Below are 24,660 nucleotides of genomic sequence, written 5' to 3'. Positions count from 1 at the left end.
CACAGGAAATGAAGGGCAGGATTCGAGCTGGCACAGGAGCTCCACGGACAGAACAGCTGCCAGGAGGGAGATCCCTGAGCTGGGCAGGGCACTAAGAGAGGCAGCGTTCTAAGGAGCGTGGAAATGAGGAGGGATCGCTTTTCATCATTAGAAATCCTAGATGGGCATTCCCATTAATCCAGAGCCTGTCTCCTGCAGGGAGATGCATCCACTGCCAGCTCAGTGCTCAGAAACTCTTCCGCTGAGCCCCTTTTTCCAGGGCAGCACTGGGGTTTTGTGGGCACTTCACACTCAGCGCACAGCCTGGCATGTTCAGCCAGCACTGATGGCTGCAGCTCACATTTTATGGCCCTGCTTTCTAATCTGAGAAATCCCCAAACACCATAAACAGCAGACATTACTCACATCTGCAAATATGCACAGCCATAAGGAACTCCCTTCATGTGCCCAAATATATTTTTGTGAAAAATTTACACTACGGGCCTTGAAGAGGATGAATTATTGTGCACACTAAATAGGCTTAAATTATCTTTTCAAATGAGTATTAAAAAAAAAAAAAAAAAACAAACAAACCTGTAGCAATAATGAATTGTGGTCATGCTAGAAAAGGGAAAATTCCTCTTGCCATCCTCCCCAAATTCAGAACCCTCAAATTCAAATTTTATGAAAAAAAAATCTCTTTTCTGTTTTTTCTTTTGTTTTAGCTCAGTTTTGTCACCTTCAATATGCAAAATAGAAGTTCAAGATAATACATGTTTTTACTGAAGTACTGTAAAATATGCAATATTTGCCTCGAAGACCCAGGCTTCTTTCAATCATAATTTGATTCACAATTTATCCCATGTGCAGGCATGACAGAGAGTATTAAATCACTCATACATCTTTGGGCGCACATATTTTCCAGGTGAACAAAACTGTGTCATTTTCCAGTGGAAAAACTTGTTCTCTGAAAAGTTCCTTCTAAAATGCAAAAATTGGCATGACTTGACTTTCTGTTAGCTGCTTTTTGAACTTCCTATGGATTCTACAACTGATTTAATAGCAAATATGACTATTTTTACCTTGCAATTGAGAAACCCACCTTGACAACCATTCTTTGGTTCACAGCTTTCTGCATTCCCCTCAAAACAATGTTAGCTGGAATTCTGCATAATTGGATTTACCATGGTGGAGTCTCCATCCACTAGGAAAAATCCCTAAGCCTGTGCTTTTTGTGTTAAGAGTAAATAACAATTAAAGCACCCTGACATTAGGTTGATTTAGCACAGGCTGAACTCCTGGATCTGAAAAACCAGCACTACCACATTCACCTTGAAGCAAAAGGTGAAAACATCTAAAATGCCTGAAGACCAACAAATGTTTGTAACCTGGAGATAAAACCCTGGCTTTTGGCAAGACAGTATAAATATCTTGCTGGGTTTTGAGGCAATTAATGAATCTTTCCACATTCCAGACAAACTTTTTTGATTTATGCCACAGGATTTACTATGAGCAGACAGATCAGGGGAAACACCACTATGGACCGTCAGCATCTTCTGCCAGATCCCCTCTGAAACAATGTTTAACCACAATAAAATTAGAAAACCTTTCTTGTAATACAAAGCATTAGAAAGCAGTACAAAGTTGGATTATTTTGCATTACAGCAGTACATACTGTAATGCTAAAGTAATATGAAGTCTCAACAGTCTCAATATTTATTGATTTTTTTCAAGCAGTAGCTGCAATGACTCAAGAGCTAAATGAGCTAAATAGGTGAGCAAAGCTGTTAGTAATTTTACTGTCTCAGATGGTTTATCTTAAAGGAAAAATCCCGCTGGAACTGGCATGAGGAACCATTCCACAAGAGTATTTTGTCACTGGTTTCAGCTCAGCCGGGAATGATGGAGTTCTCCCTCCCCACCTCTGCCTGAGGAATGGCATGTGTAATCAGGCTGACTCCACAGCCTGGCTCTGCCTGGCATGCAAGCAACCCCTGGTGAAAACCTAAGAATAACAATTCTGTCACATTTCAGACATATTAATGTCTTCTCCCAAATGCACAGATTCTCCTTTTACTCTAATTACAGACTTCAAACCCAAATTAGCAATGGTTCTGAAGATGACAAATCAGCACAGCTAATTAACCCTTAAACCCTGCAGTGGATGTCCATTTTCCCTGCTTTTCCAGTGAACAATTATCTGCGAGAATCTGCGATGTAAAAGAACAGATAGAACTAATCAGGTTCCTGCTGAGCCCACGAAGCTGCACTTAAGCTGAGCTATAGCTATGTAAATTATGATCAGAGGGAAATGAATTCTGAAAGGCACAGTTCTGCTGAAAACAGGACAAGCGAGCTGCTGAATCTTCAAACTGGTTTAAATTGGTTTGGCTCCACTGGTTCTCATAAAGCAAATCTCATTTATCTAAGCAGAGGCTGTGGCTCAGGACTTGTGATTTGTGCTGTCCATTAACAGTTTGCCTTTATTTATGAACAGAAGCTTCCATCATCATCTAAATGCTTGTTTCTCTAGTCCAGCATTGTGCAGAACTGGGAAAAGGGGCTACAATTCAACACTGGAGCCAAGCAAAGCACCCAGTAATGGGTTTCACATTATACCTTCAATTAAGTTTTGCCCCATCATTTTCTAAATTCTTCTACACTATAGATATAAAAACTAAAATGGACTTTTCAGCAACTTCTAAAGCGAGGAAGCAAAAGCAATACAGCCAGTTAGGTCTACAGAATGGAGATGGCAATTAATTCAAAACATTACTGCAAAGTTTTAAAAGGGGCCGCAAACTGAAATGCAAACAGCACCATTTCACTGCCACATTCCTGCCAGTTCATCTCTTCCGTGCCCCACAGGAATGCAGGAACAGCTGCCTGCTGAGGCAGGCAGGAGCACACCTTACCCACCCACAGAGGAGCTCACCTTGTAGGAGGAGCCCGCGCAGGGGTCGCTGTCCTCGGGGCCACACGTGTCCCCCTCCTTGGCGGCGACCATCCCGGCCAGGCAGCTGTTCTCCCTCACCGTGGACACGCAGCACTGCTTCTGGGCAATCCTGCAAGGGCCAGGCCACCGCTGTCACACATCCCGGGGGCAGGGCTCCCTGAGACCCCCTGCAAATGTCCCAGTGCCACCTCAACTATCCCACTCGTAACACCTAAACATGTGCAGAAAACTATCCTGGCAGAACAGGAACTAATGTTTTTAATGAGCATCCACTTTGTACGTATCCCCTGGATCCCTGGCAGTGCCCAAGGCCAGGCTGGACAGGGCTTGGAACAACCTGGGACAGTGGAAGGTGTCCCTGCCCATGGCAGGGGGTGGAATGGGATGACCTTTCAGTCCTTCCAACCCAAACCAGAGTGGGATTTTACAATCTTTAGGTAATGAGTTGAGCTGGAGTAGACTCCTGGGAGCTGCAGGAATTGCAGGGTTCCAGCACAGGCAGTGCCCTGGGGATGGAGAGCGGCAGGGTCACCAGATCTGCTCACTGGCACAGCTCCCACTTGCAGCAGCAAGATTTTGTCCTTGCTTTCCAGGGTCTGTGGCCACATACTTGAATACTTTTTTACATAATTTTTTTTTTTTAGACTTAATATTTATGGGCAGGCTTATATCTTTAAAACAGAGGCACAACTGAAATTTTACAAGTAAGACAACTGAACCCCCTGATCTCTTACTCCTTTTAATTCCAGCAGGTTCACAGGGACTGAAACATTTAGGATCTGGCTTTTTCATCTACAACCAGCTTCAGATGTGCAGGTGCAACTCATTAATGTACTGTATTTGCACCTACTTAGGCCAAGGCTGGAATTTTTAATCTGCCTTTACTTCACAGACAGTTGGTATGTGTCAGTTTTATCACACCAGATCCCAGCAGGGAGGATTTCAATCTCCCAGTAACTTCAGAAATGTGCAATGATACTAAATTTGATAAAAGGGATTATGCCAAAGTTTTTCAATGCTCTAAATGACGGGATTGGTCTTCTAGAATATGAGTCTGGAGTGAGTTTGTCCCCATCCCTCCCCAAGGGCTGCTCCAGGCTCGTGGGCAGGGAATGGGATGAACTGCAGCTCTTGGGGGGCTGATCCAGGTTACCCTGCACCCATCCCGATCCTCCTACCATGCAGAGGGAACCTGGCTGCCTCTCAGAGCAGGGGCTGCTGACACTAGCAGCAGGATCAGGGTATGGTGCCCCCTCCAGCAGAACCAGGGGCCACTCACAGAGCAATAAACACATCCCTTAATGACACGGACAATCACTGCACTCGACACTTGCCAAGCTCTGCCCTCCCATTTAACTGCAACTCCACAGATAGGCAGAAAACGGGAAACAAGTCTGTGCTCTGCTCATGGGAGAGACAAAAAGAAGCCTTAAAAAGCTTTTGTTTATATTAGATTTTGGGCAAACAGAGGGGGAAATTCGGGTTTCTAATTAGCCATGAATATTGCCAGTCCACAAATAATTCAGACAATGAATGACATGGTTTCCAGTCTCCTGGACATCCCACGAAGTACATTTGATTTCTTCTCAAGGGCTAGTCTTTATGCTAACCAAAAATGTTCAGTTTTTCCTTACGTACCTGCAAATATCACCATCCATGCCACTTACAGGGATTTCTGTGCACTCCCCGTTGTCTATAGCCCACTGCTGGCCAGCTCCACAGCAGCTCTCAATCAACTCCTTCGTGGAACCTGTACGAAGCACACACACAGATTTTTTTTTTTTATTATTATTTTGTATGAAATGGATTTAGTTTAACTCTGCTTCTTAATTGAGAAGATCTTTAAAATAACAATAGTTCAGGGTGAGGTTTTTCCCTTTATTTCCACATTTTATTTGGTTATAAGGAAAAAAACCAAAGAGACAACTGATACCTAAAACATCTTGCCATAACCGATCACCTGGTGATGTCCTTCAGGGGGGAACAGCAGAAGGAAATGAACAGTTTTAAATGCTATAAATGACAAAAATGATTTGAAGAACATTCCATATTTAAAAACTCTGAGCAAAATCCTTGAAAAATCATGCCTGGCCACTTGGTGCAAGTTGATTTAGTCATTATGCTGTGGTAACAGTGCCCTCACTACACAGGCTCGGTTAGCATAGAGTGCCCCAGCCTTGCATGGTTCAGCTGGCTTAAAAATACAATGAAAAGGGTCTGGGAGCTGTAGCTCTGACTGTGAAACACTGGCACTAAGATGCAGTAAGAGAGATGGACATGGAGAATGCTGCTCTAGCTCTCACATTTGATTCTGCAGATTTGCACCCAAGATGTAAATGTGCAGGTTGCAGTGAAATAGGATTTTGCTGGATCCTCTACGCCTATTGCATGGACTTGTTCTCTTCAAGCCTTTGGGGAGGAACAGCCCAAAGCAGACCTGCAGGTGCAGGGGGTTAATGACCAAAGCCACTTGTGTCTTCCCACCCTGCCCAGCTCCTGTTCACACACCGGGGCAGTGGCACCACAACAATCTGCACATGGCCCCCAGGCTGCACAATGCTTTCACTCTATAAAACACATTAACAACATTAAGATATACTTGAGTCCTGAGAGCTGTATTAGGTGTAAGAGTTGCTCTGTGACATTGGAGGGTTGATCTATGCAGTTAAACTGGCAGGAAATATATCCAGTTCCAGATAATTACAATACATTGCTATAAAACAGTGAAATTTTAACATAGCTCTAATGCACTCCCTCGGTGGAAACTCCATTCATTTTACCAAGTGCTGAAATACATTTGTTGCTCTTGCTGGAACATGAGAATAGAGCAGAATTTAACTATCTATATTGCAGTAATCTACATGATTTATAAATCAACTAAAAGCGAGTTACTCATTCCTCACTGAAGATTCAATATCAGATTGCTCTACTGAAGTGCCATACTATTAAACAGTCATATTGGCAAAATATATTGCCTTTTGCTGTGATCTTATGAATAATTAAACCCACAATTAAGTTAACATAAAATAAACAAACTACTGTTTTTGATCTTCATCAGGAATTTAAAAGAAACTGGAATAACTCATATTAGGACTCACATACATTAGCATGGATTTATGATATTTTAATTCTCCATTAGGAAGAAAAAATATATACAACTAAATACATGCACAGGACTGGGGATCACAGAGGTTCTATGCTGATAGAGATTTTCAGCTCTGGGTGTAGCAGACTTTGAAATACAAAAACATTCAAACAGAGCTTTGTTTATTTGGGGCTTCCATGATATTAGCAGATTTAGAAGCAGATTTGCATCTTCTTATGGAAAACAAAGTAGTTTTGTTTGAGAACTCTATAATCCCGGGTTTTATATATATATATATATATATATATATATATATATATATATATATACACACATACTGTGTGAATATTTGATAAAGTCATTTCACAACCCACCTGCTAAAAGATAATTTGCTATTTATAGATGTCTTCACTAAGGAAAAAAAAAAAGGTAAATTATATCAGGCTGCACTAGAAAACAGCAGCAGTTTCCTCACTTGTTTGCAATTCAGAAACTCACCTCCTGCATTTATCACTCTGCATCAGTCTGAAGACAAGAACTACAGAACATTTTGGCCAAATCTCAAAAACTGGTGTACTGTCTTTTAAAGACACTTAGAAGTTAATTCAAATATTTTGAATAACACTTTTTCCTCAAGAGAATTTTAACTCTTCCCTGCCTGTGCTTTAAAGTTGTCTCAGTGCCTGATCCAGCCCTGAGCAGCAGCGGGATGGCCTCAAGCTGACCCAGGGACACATCCAGGTTTTCCATGGTCACATGATAGCCACACAGCTTTTGCTAAGAATTTCAGCTTTCAGCTAGAAAAATCTGCTGTGGGTGGGTGCGTGTATTTTAAAAAGTTTAACTGAAGCTCAAACTGAGAAAAAACACACAGTTAAAGGCTACTAAATTATTTCCTCCCACTGTAACAGGGAACCATAAGTTTGTTAGAGCAGCAAAGGAGACAAAGTGGATTTTCATAAACTTCCCTCCCCTTTTTCCTTCCCAATGTTCACAAATTATGTTTCCAGAGCGATAAATCACCAGCCAGCTCTAGAAGGTCAAGAAGGGACAGGGTATCTCAGTTTCTTGCCAAAGCTCTTTTAACACTGAAGTTTCCCTGATTTCAGCTTCACCTGAATTTCCACTTAGACCACTTCACACCTTTTAACATCTCCAGCGTGCTTCCTCCCATTCTCACTTCGGGTCTGCAGCTCTGCGGAGCATTTGCATCGATTGAATAACTCTTGTCATGCAAATACCCATTTTTGGAGCCAGCAGTCCGGACTGAGCTGTCAGCAGCTTTATCCACCATTCCCTTCCAAGTGGTTCTTTTGTCTCAGTAGAAAGACAGACAAACCTTAAGACATCAGCACTTCCTCGATGAGCCTGGTAAAACCCCGGCACAGGGTGCCCAGAGCAGCTGTGGCTGCCCCTGGATCCCTGGCAGTGTCCCAGGCCAGGCTGGATGGGGCTTGGAGCAGCCTGGGACAGTGGAAGGTGTCCCTGCCATGGCAGGGGTGGCACGGGATGGACTTTAAATCCCTTTGCACACAAACTGTTCTGTGAGTCTACCACTCCTCACAGGACGGGAGCAGCAAGGACTGACCCATCACACCAACCAACCCACCCGAGCCTCCCATGCACAAATGTACAATTATTTCCCTTTCCACTAAAATTACTCCAGGAGACACGACATTAAGGAGTCTCTGATAGCAACTTCAACTACAGAGAGACCCAAGTAAGGCAGACACAGTGAAGGCCTGGACAGAATCACTTGACTTCACCAAAACCAATTATCTATAAGCCAGGGAAAGCAGAGCACTGCATGAATCACCAGGAGGATCAGGGTGTTGGGCAGAGCACTGTCAGCCCCAGGCACTCACATCTCTTCCCTGCTGGCTTTAATTCCAGCTGTTAATTGGTGCATCAGCACTCACATGGGAGGGAGGCAAAGGTCATACTCCCAAAACTGAGCTGAGCTCTTGCTGTTATAATGGAACTTCCTATTCCATTCCTACACCTGAAGAAAGCAGTTTATCTTCCCCAAACCCATAATATGTAAAATGTATTTACATTTACATTCAGCACATACACTTAACAAGAACTGCAGAAAAATAAGTTGTACTTCCTTATCAAATACCTGCCTGACAACATAAAACAATATATTACGAAAAATAATTACAAAAACCTCACAGAACAACTTGTGGGAGTTCTTAAAATACTGAAGAATAACTGTTTCCAGTGGGTCTTTTTTCTGCTCCAATCTCTTCACCATTTAAAGCTCTAATAAATAAATAACAAAGTACTGTAGCTTTAGCCCTTAACAGGTTGTCATTTCCTATCTTATCAACAGCCTGAGAGGCTTTATTGAACTCCCTCCTTGAATTTCACAATCTAGGTGTGCACTGTAACATGTTCTCAACTTGGTTTATCTGGGATGGCTGGGAAGACATTTTAATGAGCAAGGTAAAGAGGAGAAGAACATTTATCTTGGCAAAGACAGGGGAGGGGAGAATGACAGCACAGCCCCAAAGCCAACTGCTTTCACTCCAAACTGAGCTATCACTTACGTCATTGGGGCTGGTTAAGCTCTCCCAGGACCTGTTCCCAGATAAATGAGCAGAGGGTTTTACTCTGTGCAGGTTCCTGCAGGCTCCTCCAAGTGCCTCGGTGCTCAGGATGTGTCTGACTCTAAATCTCCCTGAAATGAGGGCAGTGCTGGAATGTTTCCATGACCAAACCACAGTTAGCTCACTGCTCAGGATGGGGCACTAACCCACACGCTCTCCTCAGTCTTTGAGGCTTCTCTCGTTGGAAATGATGGAAAAGCAGATTGCAGGAGAAATACAGGCTGAGCTGAGCACCCAGCACACACCTCTTGGATTCAGTTCAGTGCCTAATCTTTTTCCACCACCCTCTTCAATTCCTGCCTGCCATGCCATCACCACAGCATTGTAAGGGAGGTTCATCACACTTGGAGCAACCTGCCTTCATCTCATGCAGCAAAGTGTTTTTCTGTGCTCTCCTCCATCCTCTGAAGGCACCCGCATCTCTTTGGGAATCCATCCCACCACTCATCCAGGACAAGTTCCTGTTATATTGCCTTCACTCCTTGGGAAGCATCTGCTTTCTATTTCAACCTGAAAACATTCTGTTTCCTACATTATTCTTTTTTCATAAATTCCTTATACTGGCTTGCTTGGCAAAACATAGAGAGCTGTGTCTGCCCCAAGGCACAATGAAAAACTGGATAACCCAAGCTGAACATTCATTTTACTGTGCACCATACAGTGGAGACATACATCAACATTGCCTCAGCCACGCTTGTTTGGCAGATTTTGTTCAAAGTGTCAATGAATAGCAACCTTATACTCCCTCTGGCTTTAGTTCTGGATAATCCTTGTAAGTCAAAACTTATATTACCTGTGGCAGAGGCCAGATAATTTGGACAATGTTTGGTTTCTAAGGTTTCCATGACAGCATCCTTTATTAGATCCAGGTTGAAAGAAGGGGGGGAACAACTAAATAAATTCTTTAACCCTTTTCACCAGCTACAAACCCAAGCAATTCCTATGCCTGCTGTTTCAGAATGTGTCTCATTTTGCTGTATCCTTCTGCCGCGGAGTTTGAAGCAGAACAGCTCATGCACAATCATCCTTCCATCAGTTACAATGATAACTCAGAGCAGGCAGAATATTTCTTGCCCTTCAGCCCAGTCTTGGCTGTATTTTCCCCCTCAACCCTCCTTCCCCAAATATTGCACAGAGTATATTTATGCTGGCTATTAACTTTCAAAAGAGCTGAGGCTTTGGAAAGCCTGGTTCTGATTATCCTTGTAATTCCTGTCTGAAGAATTTTATCTTGGGGAGAGCAAGCTCTTTGCATGATCTGTTTTGTGGCTAGGTAGGCTCCTTTCTTCAAAGCACTTCCACCAGCCCTGTTTAATTTTAAAGTTAAAATTTGGAGGAATAGTGTTTGTCAGGGAATGTATTCAGGACTGCCTGTCAGAGCGCTTGGGAAAATTAGGCAGGATCACTAAATCTGCTGCAACTCAAACACTGAGTGAGCCAAGCACTTCCAGTATGTTATTAACCAATTACAAACTGAGCTGAAGTTATAAAGGTAACTAAATTACAAAAACAATATTCCTTCATCTTAAAAAATATAAAGGCAACAAACATAAGCAAATAGATGTGTGTGTAAGGCCTTCATTTAGCATATATGCTCCCCTTACCTCTGAGTGCTCATCTATAGAAAATGCATTCATTTCACCATTACCCATCCACACCCACACACTGCAGTGTTAGGGACAGCCATCCACTAAGACATGTTTCTGCTTTAAATTTTAAAAGTTTAGCAGTGAAAAAGGTCTTTGTTTAGGACTGGGAGTGTTGATCAAGGACAAGCCAAGTTACTGTGCCATTTTAAAGCCCAATTGCCTAAAATCACTACACACACTTTAATCATGCAATCCATATAAATATATTATTCATTCTCACACCAAGCACACAACAAATTGTATTTTTGTTGAAAGCCTGATGGAAGATTGTACATTTATATCTGAACCACATCTGATTTGCTGGGACACAGACTGCACTGTGCACACTCTGCCAGGGCTAACACGGGACAGGCACTGCTCATGGATGCTCTATGGAGCCAGCTCCAAAAGTCAAGCATCCTTCAGGTAGCTGTTGTGAGCCTTTAGAGTTTCGAGTTTTGTAACTCTGGCAACTGAAAATAAAATCCCCAGCACCTGCCCAGTGCTCATTCTGCTTCCACCAGTTCAACGCATGCAGCACAGGCTAAAAAATACACAGCCTCGTCTGCCCTCCAGGAGAACCCACTCAGAAATTGCTCACAGGGAAAGTCTCTAATCAGTTCGGGGGGGAGGACGGGGGACGGAGGGGGGGAAGGGGAAGCCAAGATTTTCATTTTCCTCATGACCAATTCACCCAAAGTAGAAAAACTGTAAAATTCATCAGAGGATAGCCCATGACTGAAAACACGGGGCAGATTCAGCCCCTGACTCAGCTCAGCCGCTGGTGTCAGCTTGCCTGCCCTGCCACATAGCCCAGCACAGCTTTCAGCCACAGCGGGAGCCTGCACACCTGGAGAAGGAAAGAACAGAGAGGAAAGGACGTGACAGCAGCAGTCAGTGACCTGAACAGCCCCAGGAGTGCTCCTGACCAAGTATGTGCCCTCCAGCTCTGTTTGCCTGAGGACTGTTGACAAAAGGATTCTGAATAGCAGAGGAAGGAAAAATCTGAGTTTCATTGAGTTTCTAATTAGTGAGCAGGGATGCTTTAACTGAACAGAAGAGTTGTTGTAGAGCTCCATCTCCTTATTTGGGAACCCTCCAGGATTCCTTGCCTGTCCTTGTCAGGTTTATAATCATAAATTACATTGTTCCTTTATTTTATGATGATGTTCTGAAGAGATCTCTCATTTCCTCTGGCTTTCCTTTATGAAGTTTTGTAATCAGGGTTTGGGCAAGAATTTCAGCAGTATTGATTGTGGCCCAGGGCATTTCCTGGATTAATGACAGGCTGGAAGAGCTGATGGCTCCCCATTCTGCCTTGATCCAGTAACCCCAAGGAGGTTTAAACTCTCCAGGATGCACCCAGTGCCAGAGCAGTTATTGTGAAGGAATTCAGTGGGACACTTAAGTCAACAGCAACGAAACAAACCTCCTTTTATCCCTTACAGAAGTAGGAGGAAATACTAATTTGAATGGGCTGATAATGATGTTTAGATTGTTCCAGGGGAATTTAGCAGCTCTAGCAGGAAGCACAGCAGGAAATCTGTCCTTTGCCATGCAGCATGCCTCAGAACCACAGATGTTTGGAAGGAAGGGGGTTTAGTTCCCTAAGAAAGTAGGGTCTGGGGTAGAAATTAGGCAAATGGAGTTTTTAACTTCTAAATGAAGCACCTTGTTTGATGCTGTTGATGTGGTTTCACACAGCAGGGACTGGGTGAACCATTTTGCTAATTCCCACTTCAGACTTTGCCTCCAGCTCAGACTGTCCAGGGTGCAGCTCAGTGTAATCCTACAACACACCAAGAGAAACACATTCACATGAACTGTTCAATTCCCTAAGTCCTTCCTCCCTGCCAAAAATCTACACCACTCAGATCACACACAAAATTTCTATTATTTGTTTCAATTCTATATTCCTAATTAAAAGTAGTGAGTCCCTCACATATCTGTTCATCAGGATAAATGACACTCCTGTAATACCTGCCAGCACTGCTACTGAAGTCACCTTCAAACAAGGCAACACTTGAAAATAATTGCAAACTATAGCAGAAGGGGCTGTTTTCACCTAAAGCTGGGGTTTGACCCCGTGCCCCATGGAAGCCCACAGACATTGCCTGCTCCTTTACCAAAAATTCAAGCACAAAGCCCTTGAATGCAGAATCACAGAATCCTTAAGGTTTCTGTGGAAAAGACTTGAGATCAAGTCCAACTATCAGGCCACCACCACCACCACCACTAAACCATGTCCCACGTGCTGCATCCACACCTGTTTTGGAACACTTCCACGGATGGGGACTCCACCACTGCCCTGGGCAGCCTTTTCCAATGCTTGACAACCCTCTCCATCAAGAAATTTTTCCCTAATATCCAATCCAAACCTCCCTGGCACAGCTTGAGGCCATTTCCCCTTGTCCTGTCCCTTGTTCCCTGGGAGCAGAGCCCCACCCCTCCTGTCAGGGAACTGTGGAGAAACAGAAGGTTCTTCCTGAGCCTCCTTTTCTCCAGGCTGAGCAACTCCAGTTCAGCCTGGGGTTGTTTATACATACAGTAAATATAAATATATTAATATTTAGTCGAGTCCTTAGTGCAGCAGCACTGATGGAGCTCAGGCACGTGCTGAAGGCTGCTGCTGAACCCAGTCGTGCGGAGGCACAGCAAGAACGGGTGGGACAGTGCTTCCTGCAGGGACAGCCAACAAGCAACAGCTGCATGTACAAAGCTTGAAACAGTCAGGAGGATGCTGTGGACAGATCAGCATTTCAGCCTGTATCTGTCTCTACAGAAGCTCTTTCAGCTGCAGGGACAGTCCCAGTTCCTCTCCCTCCCCGTGCACCTACCACTGCAGTGAGCACAAGCATGGCTGCGAGGACAGAGCTGGCATCAGGCTCTGTTCAGATTCCTCCTGCTCTCCTGAGCAGCCAGAGACAGAGAAATGTGCTCTGGGCTTCCACAGCCCACATGCAGAACCTAAAACAGGCACAAGTTAAACCCCAGCTGCAGCTCCATCTCCTGCAGTGCACTCTGGCTCACATTTCCTACTTGGACAAGACAGGCTGCAGCCACTTGTAAAGGAATTTACATTCCCAATCACATTCCAGTTTGGAATCAGAGATGAAGAGCGAGAAAAGGCACTGACTTGTGAAAAGCTCCAACTATGTGATTTAAATGTGTTTTGGAGCATTTGGGATAAGGCAGCAAATTCTAATGAAGGGTGGAGGACTCTTCATCTCTCCCACAAAGACTCATTACTGTTACTTTCTGCATGAGACACCTAAAACAGAGTAAAGGAAAATATTAAAAGAGGCAGAACTTCACATACCACTTCATCAATGCTTTTCCAAAACCCCCAGTCTTTATTACTTGTGTGTAAATAAGTAGAGCGCACTTCTCAGTTTCTCTCTTTTTCAATATTCAACCACACGCTGGGAAAGCGACATCCATTCCCACACAGCACTTGTGCAAATTATAAGTGAACAATCAAAATATCAGGATGGTTGAATTTTGAAGGTTTTTACCCAGGTTTCTAGTTCAGGATGCTAACAGCTCAGGATGAGAGTAAAGCCTTAGTGCTGCCCAGAGGCTGTTGAAAATAAGATCCATATGAGGCCCTTTGTGGTGATGCAGCAGTAAGAAAGGAACAAAGTGTCTGGATACTTAAAGGCAGACAAGTCTGGACATAGCTGGAAAAAGACAATAACTTGCTGAGTCATCAGCCAGGAAAAGGGATAGAAGTGGTTGGAACACTGGGCTCTGGGTGCCTGAGAGGGTCTGGAGCACCACCAAGTTGTGCACACCCACATACACAAGGACAACACTGAGGAAGGCCACAATACTTCACATTTTTCTCAGACTTTAATTCAACAATACAAAATAGATCTTTCCTAAACTACTCCGTAGAAACAGGTCTGTTATAAACTACTCCATAGAAGCAGGACCCTGCATACTATTTGCTCTCTCCAGCAATTGTTACAATTTTGACTTGCTGCTGAGATCTTTTTTGGTTTTATTTGGGTTCAGCAGTTACACCCTTCTCTGCTGTGTCTGCAACCACAGCAAATGGATGTGAAATGGATCTTTAAAAGCAAGATACAACACTATGGAGCACTGACAAGCAAACCCATATATCTCAGTAAAGTGCCAGTGGCATCCCCTCATTTTTCTCATCAGATGCAATTTCTTCCTATTAACCTCCCAAAAGTCCTCTTGTCCTGAGAACCGGCTCTGACAAACCCAGCAGCACATCCTGCACATCCCAAATGGGACCCTGTAGGAAGCAAAAGACCTGAGTTCCTCTGAAAGGCACTCTCCTTACCTGGGCCAGGCTCCAGGTCACATTTACACCCACTAAGCCTCATCTCAAAATCCAACCCCTGCCAGGGGAAATCCTCTCTTATCTCAGAAAAACTCAGGCCCTTTGAGACTTTAGGGGTGAAACTGCTACACTGCAGACGTGAGCTCTGGCACCAGGGGCTGTCCCCTGACACCCTGGAGCTGGCACAGCATCCCCAGTCTCCCCTGCCCCATCACCCCTGAAGTGCCCAGGGCCCAGTGGGAAGGACTGGGAGCAACGTGTGGGGTGCCAAGGACAGGACAGCACGTTCTGGGCAGGGGCTGGGCACCAGCCAGACCCCTCCCTGCAAGGAATGCAGCTTTCCTCATCCAGGGAGAGGAAACTTTTCAAAGCACAGCTTTGAACTTGCTGCTTCTCCCAGCCAACAAACACTGGTGGTGAACTGTCAGCTGTTTCCCAATCACTGCAAGACATCAGCTTGCACATGGAACAGAGCCACACGGTGGGGAGAGGTGAGGGACTGCTCCCTCCACTACAGAGCTGGAAATACAGCTCACAATCTGACCTCTCTGCCACTCTGTAAACCTGCAATGAGAAAGAAGAGGGGTGGAGGGAAGGGGAGGTATAAATGGTGATAGCAGTGTATCAACACATACCCCTGCAGTGTCTGCAAACCAAAACAAAAGCCTGAAACCCTTCTCACATCAGATAGGTGACTCCTTGTAACAATTTGAAGTAAAGTCTTGACATTTTCAACACATTAATGTTCTGGAAGGTCACTGACCCAACCAGCACAAGCTGCGGGTATCTAAGATGCATTTTGATTTGAAGGATTTCCACTCCTTCCCATAGATAAGATAAAGCTTTCTGAGGTCTAACTGGCCCTGTGGCTCTGATGTTCAGCACAAGGTCATGGGAGAAGGTTTTTCCTGTAACAGCAGCACAGTTAAACGCTGAAGTTGCCAGGCAGGGGCAGCTCCAGAGCTGTGGGACAAGAGCAGGGAGCTGCGCTCCCTTCAGCAAGGGTTAGGACCACCAACAGACTGTATTGGCAAGGCTGCTTTTAGGGAGGAGTTGTTTGTTTATGAACTCAAGTAAAATGTGCTGCAACCACATTATAGTGAAAGATTGGCTATCTGACAAAAGCCAGTATAAACGGCCCTTGGGATCACAAGCTTTCTAGGCAATTTGTTACAAAAGCTCTCATAAAAAACATGAACATTCCATTTTCAGTAACAGAAAAGTGCCATCCACATCTTCCAGGTTAGGACCCCTCTCTTCAATCTTCCTGTGTGAGGCAGATTGCAGGGGCAGAGGCAGGGCTGTCACACAGGGATGGCCCACAGTGACAAAAGCAACAGTGACCCAGCTGCTGGGACAGACAGGAGTAACTAACAGCAGCCTTATAGCACTAACAGTGTTATCTGTGTCCAGCTGGAGTCCTGCAGCTCTCACCCTTGAAGATTTCCCTGTTTCACTACTGCTTTTCCTCTCTAGAGTCCCTTAGTCTTCTCCCTTTCCTCCATACACACATTACCCCTATTTTTCTTGACCCTTTTTCCTTATCTCCCCCTCAAACTCTATCTCTTTTCCCACACTGCTTCAGGAAATCTAAAAAAAAACCCCAAAACAAAAACAAAACCAAACCAAACCAAACCAAGAAAAACAAAACAAAACAAAACAACAACAACAACAACGAAACAAAACAAAACAAAACAAAAACCCAAAACAAACAAACAAACAAAAAAAACCCCAAAAAAACCCCAAAAAACAACCAGAACCCCCACACAAAACCACAAACAAAAAAACCAACAACCCCAAAACAAACAAAAAAACCCTAAACCCCAAAAACAAACAAACAAGCAAACAAACAAAAACCCCCCAACCAAACCCTAACAAATCAATTTCCCTCCAAGTTAGGACACAAAACAACAGTCCAGCAAGGCCACCACTACTGATGCTACATTTCTCACCCAGTCTGCCTTTCTCAGCCCCAAACCTCTGTGCACATCCACCTCAGCAGAGGTTCTGCCTTCAGTCAGGACCAGAGCTCAGAGTGCTCTCCCAAGTGCCATGAACCATGAGCTCCTGTTCCACAGGTACTGGGGGAGAGCAGATCCCTCATCCTGCTGGGGATGCGCAGATCCCTCATCCTGCTGGGGAGCAGATCCCTTATCCCGCTGGAGAGCAGATCCCTTATCCTGTTTCAGAGCAGATCCCCTATCCTGCTGGAGAGCAGATCCCTTATCCTGTTTCAGAGCAGATCCCCATCCTGCTGGCAGCACCTGCATGGGCTGTGTCTGTGCTGCAGCACCCCACTGCACGATTCCTGTGTGCAGCCTCAGGAGCCAGGGGATGGAATCAGAGTAACACAGTGACACTTGCCCTGAATCCATGCAACTGGAATAGATCTCATTCCTGTGCAGTGGCTCACTGACTTCACAATGACTTCTAATTCCCACTGTCAGCACAGGAACTGACTGGCACTACAACCCAAGAGTTAACATTTCAGGAGCCTGAGAGAACATGGAAACCTGAGTTCAGAGCTTCATGGATTCCCAGCAATGTTAAAATGACTTATATTTACAGTGCATGTAGTGTAAAGCACCACTGCCTCACACAGTGTAACCATTTCTGACTGAAGGCTAATTACTTTTCCTCACCATCATCTGTTAAAGTTATGACCAGCACAACTCCATGCACTTGAATCGTGGAGGAAAGTTATTTCTTTAGGAAGTAATGATCAGTACTGAACAGAGTGAAAAGAAGCCTCCTAGATACAATTCTGCTTTCCACATCCTTTTATCTCTACCAGTGTTGCCATGTTATAGTTGCCTAATTACCTGTGAGTGGAAAAACTGCTTAGCCACTTCCAGCTTTGCAAGGCTTCATGACAATTCACAATGACACAAACAGGCTTAATGACATCAACTGTCACTGAGAACTAGTCATAAAAAAAGGGGGGGGGGGTTTTGCAAACCTCTGTACAGTAGACTTGGTACATAAAAACCAACTGCAAATGAGGCAAATCCACCAGCATTTAAACACAGAAGGTTACATTAGTTCCCAAGAATCAGCAACTGCCTTCAAACAAAATCACCCCAAAAGCCCAAACTCTCCTGTTCTCTGCCAGCACCGTGCAGATCCAACTCAAACAGAAACACCATGGACAGGTAAAACTTTCCAAATGCTATTTCCACAGAATAGCTCCAAAACACTTGATGTGTTTAAAAAGTCAATTAAATTTGATACATTTGCTTGATATGTTTGCTAAAAGGAAAGACTCAACCTTTTAAACTCTTGATGTAGGATTTCCCCAATCCTGTTTGGTGCACAGAAACAAGTTACAAACTGAATTTAGGAACTGTGTACCCAGCACCATCCAGCACCAGACCTGCTGGATAAATGCAAGGGATCTGACATTCTACTGAGCTACAATCACTGGTAATTGTTTTGATTGGTGATTGCAGGTACAACTCCAGTCACATCTCCACAAATGCCCAGCCTGTCCCAATTCCTCCACACTCCAATGCATCCACTTTTCTAGCAACAATTGTATGACTTTAAATTCTGAGGACAGACATGAATTAGAATGGCTTCAAGCTGAGGATGCTTTCCCTCCCAGCAGTTTAACTTAGAATAATCTTTCTTTATGCATATCTTGAAAATCTCCTCAATGCCTTAAGAAGTGTTTTGGCTGTTAGCAAGAGGTATTATTCCCATATCTAAAGATATGTACAGTACAGCTCAGGTCATCTTCACATCAGACAGATCTCAGATGACTTTTTCTTTCCTTTTTTCAGCTCAGATAAACAAATGGGTCCATCACACATCACCTTCACAGAATACTTTTTTCTTTTTCAAAGCAGGACCCAAGCCAACATGCATTTTTGATATATTTTTAACTGTTTTATCTCTTAATAGTGGTAATCTTCACTTACCAGAGCTGGCACGATACAAATTCCCCCTTCCAAACCTTCTTCCCCCATATAAGAAAAAGGTGATTTTTCATGTTTTACAGAATCACAGAATAATTTCAGTTGGAGGAGACCTTCAAGATCATCAAGTCCAACCACTACCCCCAAAAACCGCATTCATTTTCTCTTTGTAGCTGGCAGGATTTGAGGAATGCAGGGTGCAGGGATGACGGCAAAAGACAAAAGTGTGGTGGGGCTGATGTCCCCTGGGCTGTGACAGCAGCAGGGAGGGCCCTGCTCCTGCAGCCAGCAGGGCCAAAGCTCCCGGTGGAGCTCCTGCTCCACGGCACTCGCCGGCGCGATGCCTGCCAGCCTTCCTGCCAAAAGCCTTGTGCCAAAAGCCCGGCCAGTGCCAAGCCACAGGGAGGGGAGGCTGCAGCCATGGCTCTGCACAGCAGCAGTGCCAAAATTCCCTGGAGCTGCGTGGCTGGACACACCCAGGTCCTGGGATGACCCTCCAGCTTGGAATGGTTCCCAGGGCTGGTCTCAGGGCAGAGTGCAGCCCCTGCCAGGGCTGGGGACACTGCAGGGCCCCAGAGCAGCCCACACTGCTCCTCCAGCTGCCAGGGGGCCAGCACATCAGCCCCTCCACCCTGGAGCTGTCCTCAGCCATCCCAGCTGAGCAGGAGCTGGTGCAGACTGTGTACACTGTTTGCCTGATTTATCAGAGTCCATCAGCATTCCCACCTCCCTGAGACCTGGCTCAGCCAGCTCCAGCTCACAGGTATGAGCACTCCCAGTTAGGATTTGCCCCACACAGGTATGAGCACTCTCAGTTAGGATTTAACACCCCACACAGGTATCAGCACTCTCAGTTAGGATTTGCCCCACACAGGTATGAGCACTCTCAGTCAGGATTTAATGCCATACACCTATGAGTTTATTTCAGCAGAGGAGGAAAGAACCAAAGAAAGAGGCCAGCCATGTGTCCTGTTTGATCCACTTTCTACAGCTTAACCTGACGGTGTGAAAAATCAAAATCTGCCTTGTCTCATTGCACATGGCTTTTGAATGACATTCCCGAGGAATACATTTGTAAATAAATTATAACTGGAGTAAACTGAAGGACAAAAAGGCTTAAAAAAAAAGAGCAATGCCCTGGCAAGAAGCCAACAAAAAGGAAGAACTACACCTACTGCTACCCTTCTTTCTGACTTCCTTAAGAAACAGATATTGACCAAAAATCCCCCACACTTTACATACTATTCTGTGTTTCTCTGAAAATATCTGAGAATTTGCACTGCCAAATATGCCTGTGTTTGTAAAACAGAGGAAACTGCACTTACTTGCCCATTTCTATGTCCTTAACCAAATACTAATTTTATTCCTATTTCCCATAGGATTTCACAAGCTGCAAATGAGGGAAATGGGTTTTTTACCTGTAGGGATTGATGCTGTTCATCATAACCCAGGACCCAGAGGTAAGTCATCTTGTGTACAGTAATTGTTTGTAGAAAGAGCAGCCTTAAAACTGAATTGACAGCGGAATTAGGGGTGCTGAGTACACCTTCCATCACCCCACTCTCTGTTCCATAAGCCTCATGGCAGCTTTCAGCCCTGTGTGATGAAATGCTGGTGGCTTTCCCAGACTGGAAGAAGAGAGAATTAGCTTTTCCTTTTCCTTCCTGGCTGAAGAGGAATGACCTTTCATTTGAGCATGCTAAAGTGCAGGCAATTCCCACAGCCCTGTGCAGGCCTCCCTGCTGCTCACTGCTCCCTCAACCCACGTGTTATCTACAGGCTTTGCAGCAGGGACTTTTAATTGTTTAATTTCTTTAATTTCTAATTAGAAAAAGAAAAAAAAAAAACCCCAAACTAAAAGCTGTTGGGGGACCCCACTGGATCAGCACTCAGATTCTCCTCTGCTCTTCTGGCTTTTCCCCTTCCCCATGGCGTGTGAAAGAGAAATGTCCCACAGAGCTGCACATCTCTAAAACTACCTCCAGTCTCATACACTGTGTTCAATTCAGAGCCTGGAGGAGGAACACCAGCTTTGCTTGGCTTTGAAATCCCATCCCACAGAGACGTTTCCAGGCTCTGGCAAAAGGAACAAGGAATCATTAAGATTGGAAAAGTCCATCAGCGCAGCACCACCCTGTTCCCCACAAAGCCAGTCCCCAAGTGCCACATCCACACACGTTTTGGAACACATTCAGGTGACTCCACCACTGCCCTGGGCAGCCTGGTCCCATGCCTGACAACTCTTTCCATGAAGAAATTTTTCCTAATATCAAACCTAAACCTCCACTGGTGCAACTTGTGGCTGTTTCTCCCAGAATGGAGGAATTTCGTCCTCCCTAAGCTGCATCAAGGGAAATACAGGTTGGATATTAGAAGAAAGTTTTTTACAGAAAGGGTGATAAAGTTCTGGAATGGCTGCCCAGGGAGGTGGTGGAGTCACCATCCCTGGGTGTGTTTAACAAAGCCTGGATGTGGCACTCGGTGCCAGGGTTTAGGTGAGGTGTTGGGGCTGGGTTGGACTCAATGATCTTAAAGGTCTCTTCCAACCCAGTGATTCTATGATTCCGTGATATTCTCTGATCTGCTGTGGAACCTGTAACACCCAGCACTGAGGGACTGAGAGCCCAGGTGCTGAATACAACTCTGCTCAGTTCCCTTCCGTCTTTTCAGACAACTTCAGCTGTACATATGCAGTGTTTCAGCAGCACTAAGTTAAATCCCAGCTAGTCCATCAGTTGATAAACCACTTTAATTTCCCACATAGAAACATCATGTTGCTCATCCTCTGTTTGTCACATAAATCTTGTCACAGAGAAACACCTCTGTTTGCCTTGGCCCTTGCAAAACTAGTTATCACAGTGTCATAAGGCATCCCCGAACAGGGAACAATTTCTTCCTAATATCAAATCAAAATCTGCTCTTTTTTAGTTTAAAACCATTCCTCCTTGTTCTATCACAATATACCCAAGTAAAAAGTCACTATTCACAGAACTGAAAATCACTTAGGGGTTTGTTCTGGCTGTGTAAATTCCATCAAGCACCAAATACACAGTAAAAGAAATATCACTAAAGAGAAAGGTTCTTATCCTTCTTTTAGCTGGGGTATTTAAACTCAAGGTCCATTAAAACCAGTGGAAACTGCCACAGCAGGCTGATACCTATCCAAGAGATAACTTCCATTTGTAAAAACAAAGCCCTGAAGTGACAACCCACAGTTTCAGAGTGATAGAGAAACCTGCTTATCTGCTCATTAAAAGACAATTCAGAAATAAATTCCTCATTCTGATGAACCAAATTACTAGCAAACAGAGAGCTATTAAATGCTACCTAATAAATCTCTGCAAGCCTCAGACTCTTATTTTCTTGATTGCATATGTAATAAATACCAAGAGCTCGAGGTAATACAATATACAAGAGGACTGAATCATTTTTTGGCCTTAGGAAAGGAGATAATTTTAAAATGTTATATAATCCTAACAGACTGACAGCTGAGGTAACCACCTCATGACAATCTATCTAAGGCACTATATGAAGCATGGCACTGTCCCAAAACTCCCCTCTCTCATCATTCATTCAGTGAAAACTCTCATCCATGTGCAACTTTTAATACTAGAAACTGCTTTCAGTATGGAAAGGAAAACTTTACCCAAATATGACCTAAGAAGCTTGAAGTACTGCCAGAAAAAAGTGGAGAAGTCAATTAAAAGTAAAGGGGTTGTGCTGCAGTGAGTCCCAGGTACACCTTGTGGTACAGGTGACAGGAGGGCAGCTCCATGGCAGTGCCAGTTCCATGGGCTTCACCTGAGTAATGAAAGCCCCAGACAAGCACAACTAGTTGTATTTTCACTGCATTGCACCCTTTATTGAACACCAGGTTCCATAGGAGGGTGAGGTTGACTTCAAAAACGAAAAGAAAGCTCCCCAACACTACCCAGGAGCTGGAGAATGAACCTCCAGCCCAAACCTCACCTAGAGCAGCACAGAGGGAACACTGGGAGGAGAAAGAAAGGCTCTTCTGTTCACGATTCCTCCTTGCACACATCCCACAGGCCTCCTGGCAGGAAATGTTGGTGTTTCTTCAGGATCAACAAATTCTTGTAGCGTTAAACAAGAAGCAGAGGGAAGCCTTAACAGCCTATTTACAGCCAGGTAATTCTGATGGAAGTTATAGCTGGTAACACCTGCACACTCCTTTCCTTCAGCCCAAATGGCAACGAGAGCCAGAAGAGGCTCTGTTGTACCCCCAGAGCTCACAAACATCTCCCCTGGCACCACAAATGCCATGTCAGCCCTGCCCACAGCTCTGCCCCAGCTTTGGGGGCTCTGAATTCACACGTGGAACATTCTGCATGGACCTTATGGCACCTCAGAGCACTGCAGCCCTCCAATCTCCAACAAAAATTTCTCTGAATCCTGTGGTTTTGTTGCTTAGCTCACCACCCACCCACCAGCCTTCTTAAAACTTTGTATTTACCTATAAAATTCAGTAGCAGCAGCTCAGGACTTGTTACAGAGGTGACAGCTGAGAGGTACAGTCTCCATTTAGACCCCTGCACCCCATCATTTTTAACCCCTTGAAGTTTAATTAAAGCTGCAGGAGGCACACATCACATTTGGGAATGTTTTATACAGGCAACGACTCACTGAAAACCTGAAAGGAAGAAAGATTGGTACCTCTCACAGATACACACAAGGACAGAGACACACACTTCTGCCATTTGGGCTTCTCAGTTCTAGATCCAAGACTTGAGACAGCCTGAAATTTTGCCACGTGAATTTTTGACCAAAAATCTTGTTAAAAATTGGAGTTAAATTTAAAAGCGTAGCCAGGAGCACCAGTCATCTTTAGGCTGGAAGGAGGCTGAAGTGCTCTGCAGGCAAACACTCCCAGAGCTCCACAGCAATGGGAGGAGATGCTGATACACAGGAGCTGAGTCAGATGGGGAACAGGCAGCTTGAGTGCATCTGCAGAGCAGAATGGATGAGAGCTCTGCTGTGATGAGTCACCAGAGAGACGCAGGACATGAGGATTACTCAAAAGAGGGACCATTATCAGAGCAACATTATGTTTTATAATGGGAAATTAATGTTTTATTCAAACGATATTTGCTAGATATAATTCCTTGTATCCAAGTGAGTCTAGAACTCCAGCTCCACCTTGGATCTGATTTTCTGCCCAGTTCTGAACTCCCCCAATTGCACAAGCCTCTTGACTGGGCCTTTTCACAGGCTGGAAAGCTGAATGGCATGAATGGGATCTATCATATATAAGGGGATGTAGACGTAGATGAACAGGGTTTTGTGGTTCTTAATAGATAAAAGCTCTTTAGGACAAACATTTCTCCCAGTACATGGTATAAAAGATAAATAAGCACTATAAAATATAAAATCTCCCAAAGATTTTAGGAAGGACTGAACCTCAAAGAATATCCAGCTCCAGCATTATCTAGAAATGTAAACAGTTTAAGGGGGTGGTTGTTGTCCACAGCCTGCAAGTAATTAAGCACTAATTCTCTACCACCTACAGAGTGAGAAATTGGAGAGGAAATACGGCACATTGCTAAGTGTGCACGTTTCAGTCAGATTCTGCTTCTCCATCCTCCTCACCGAGCCCTGCAGACCTGAGCTGCCCTCCCCTCCCCAAACCCAGAGATGACACCAGAGAGCCCCAAAGGCAGAGGGACAGATTGTTATCTCAAAATGAAGCATTTCCAGAGTCAGCTGCAATTGTCCCAAAACATCCATCCAACGGAGGCTAGGGAGAAACATTCCCAATTCCCTCAAGTGGGGCTCTCATCTGTGATAACTAAATCCTTGAAAAGACCTTCATTCCACCACAACATTTTCCACATTATTCCACAGAGTTTTTTTCACTGAAAGAAGATGAAAGGCTTAGTTGCCTTATCTGTAATTAGACACGCATTTGCTACACATTCCTGGGACAAATAAAGCAAATTTACCTTAATAGGGTGCTTTTATCCAGCTGAACTACTTTAAATTTGCTGCTGCTTTGTTGCACAGTAACATTTCACAAATAAAAACCAAACCCAGTGCCATGAAAGCAGCATTCCATGGCGTTTTTTCCAGCTCTACAGACCTCCCAGGGCAAAAAAAGGAGGGAAGCGTTTGAAGCATGAAGGATTTTTCCCTTCCCAGTCTCCAGGCCCAAGT

The 24,660-nt window shown here is 44.4% G+C and overlaps 1 protein-coding gene across 5 annotated transcripts in view; it reads right to left on the bottom strand.

Moving 5' to 3' along the window:
* The window catches only part of FBLN2 (fibulin 2), an 89,822-nt gene that overhangs the window by 25,024 nt on the left and 40,138 nt on the right, over positions 1-24,660 (bottom strand). For all 5 annotated transcript variants that reach the window (XM_041459122.1, XM_041459124.1, XM_041459123.1 and 2 more), the window contains exons 3-4: positions 4,574-4,685; positions 2,915-3,044 (exon numbers count right to left, since the gene is read on the bottom strand). In XM_041459122.1, the coding sequence (XP_041315056.1) occupies positions 2,915-3,044; positions 4,574-4,685 (242 nt within the window). The remainder of the gene's footprint in view (positions 1-2,914; positions 3,045-4,573; positions 4,686-24,660) is intronic.

The sequence above is a fragment of the Pyrgilauda ruficollis genome, unplaced genomic scaffold, assembly GCF_017590135.1.
Source record: "Pyrgilauda ruficollis isolate IOZ18807 unplaced genomic scaffold, ASM1759013v1 scaffold131, whole genome shotgun sequence".
NCBI classification, from domain to species: domain Eukaryota; kingdom Metazoa; phylum Chordata; class Aves; order Passeriformes; family Passeridae; genus Pyrgilauda; species Pyrgilauda ruficollis.
The sequence above is the reverse complement of the archived record's forward strand: the minus strand, read 5'-3'. Positions and strand labels throughout refer to the sequence as shown.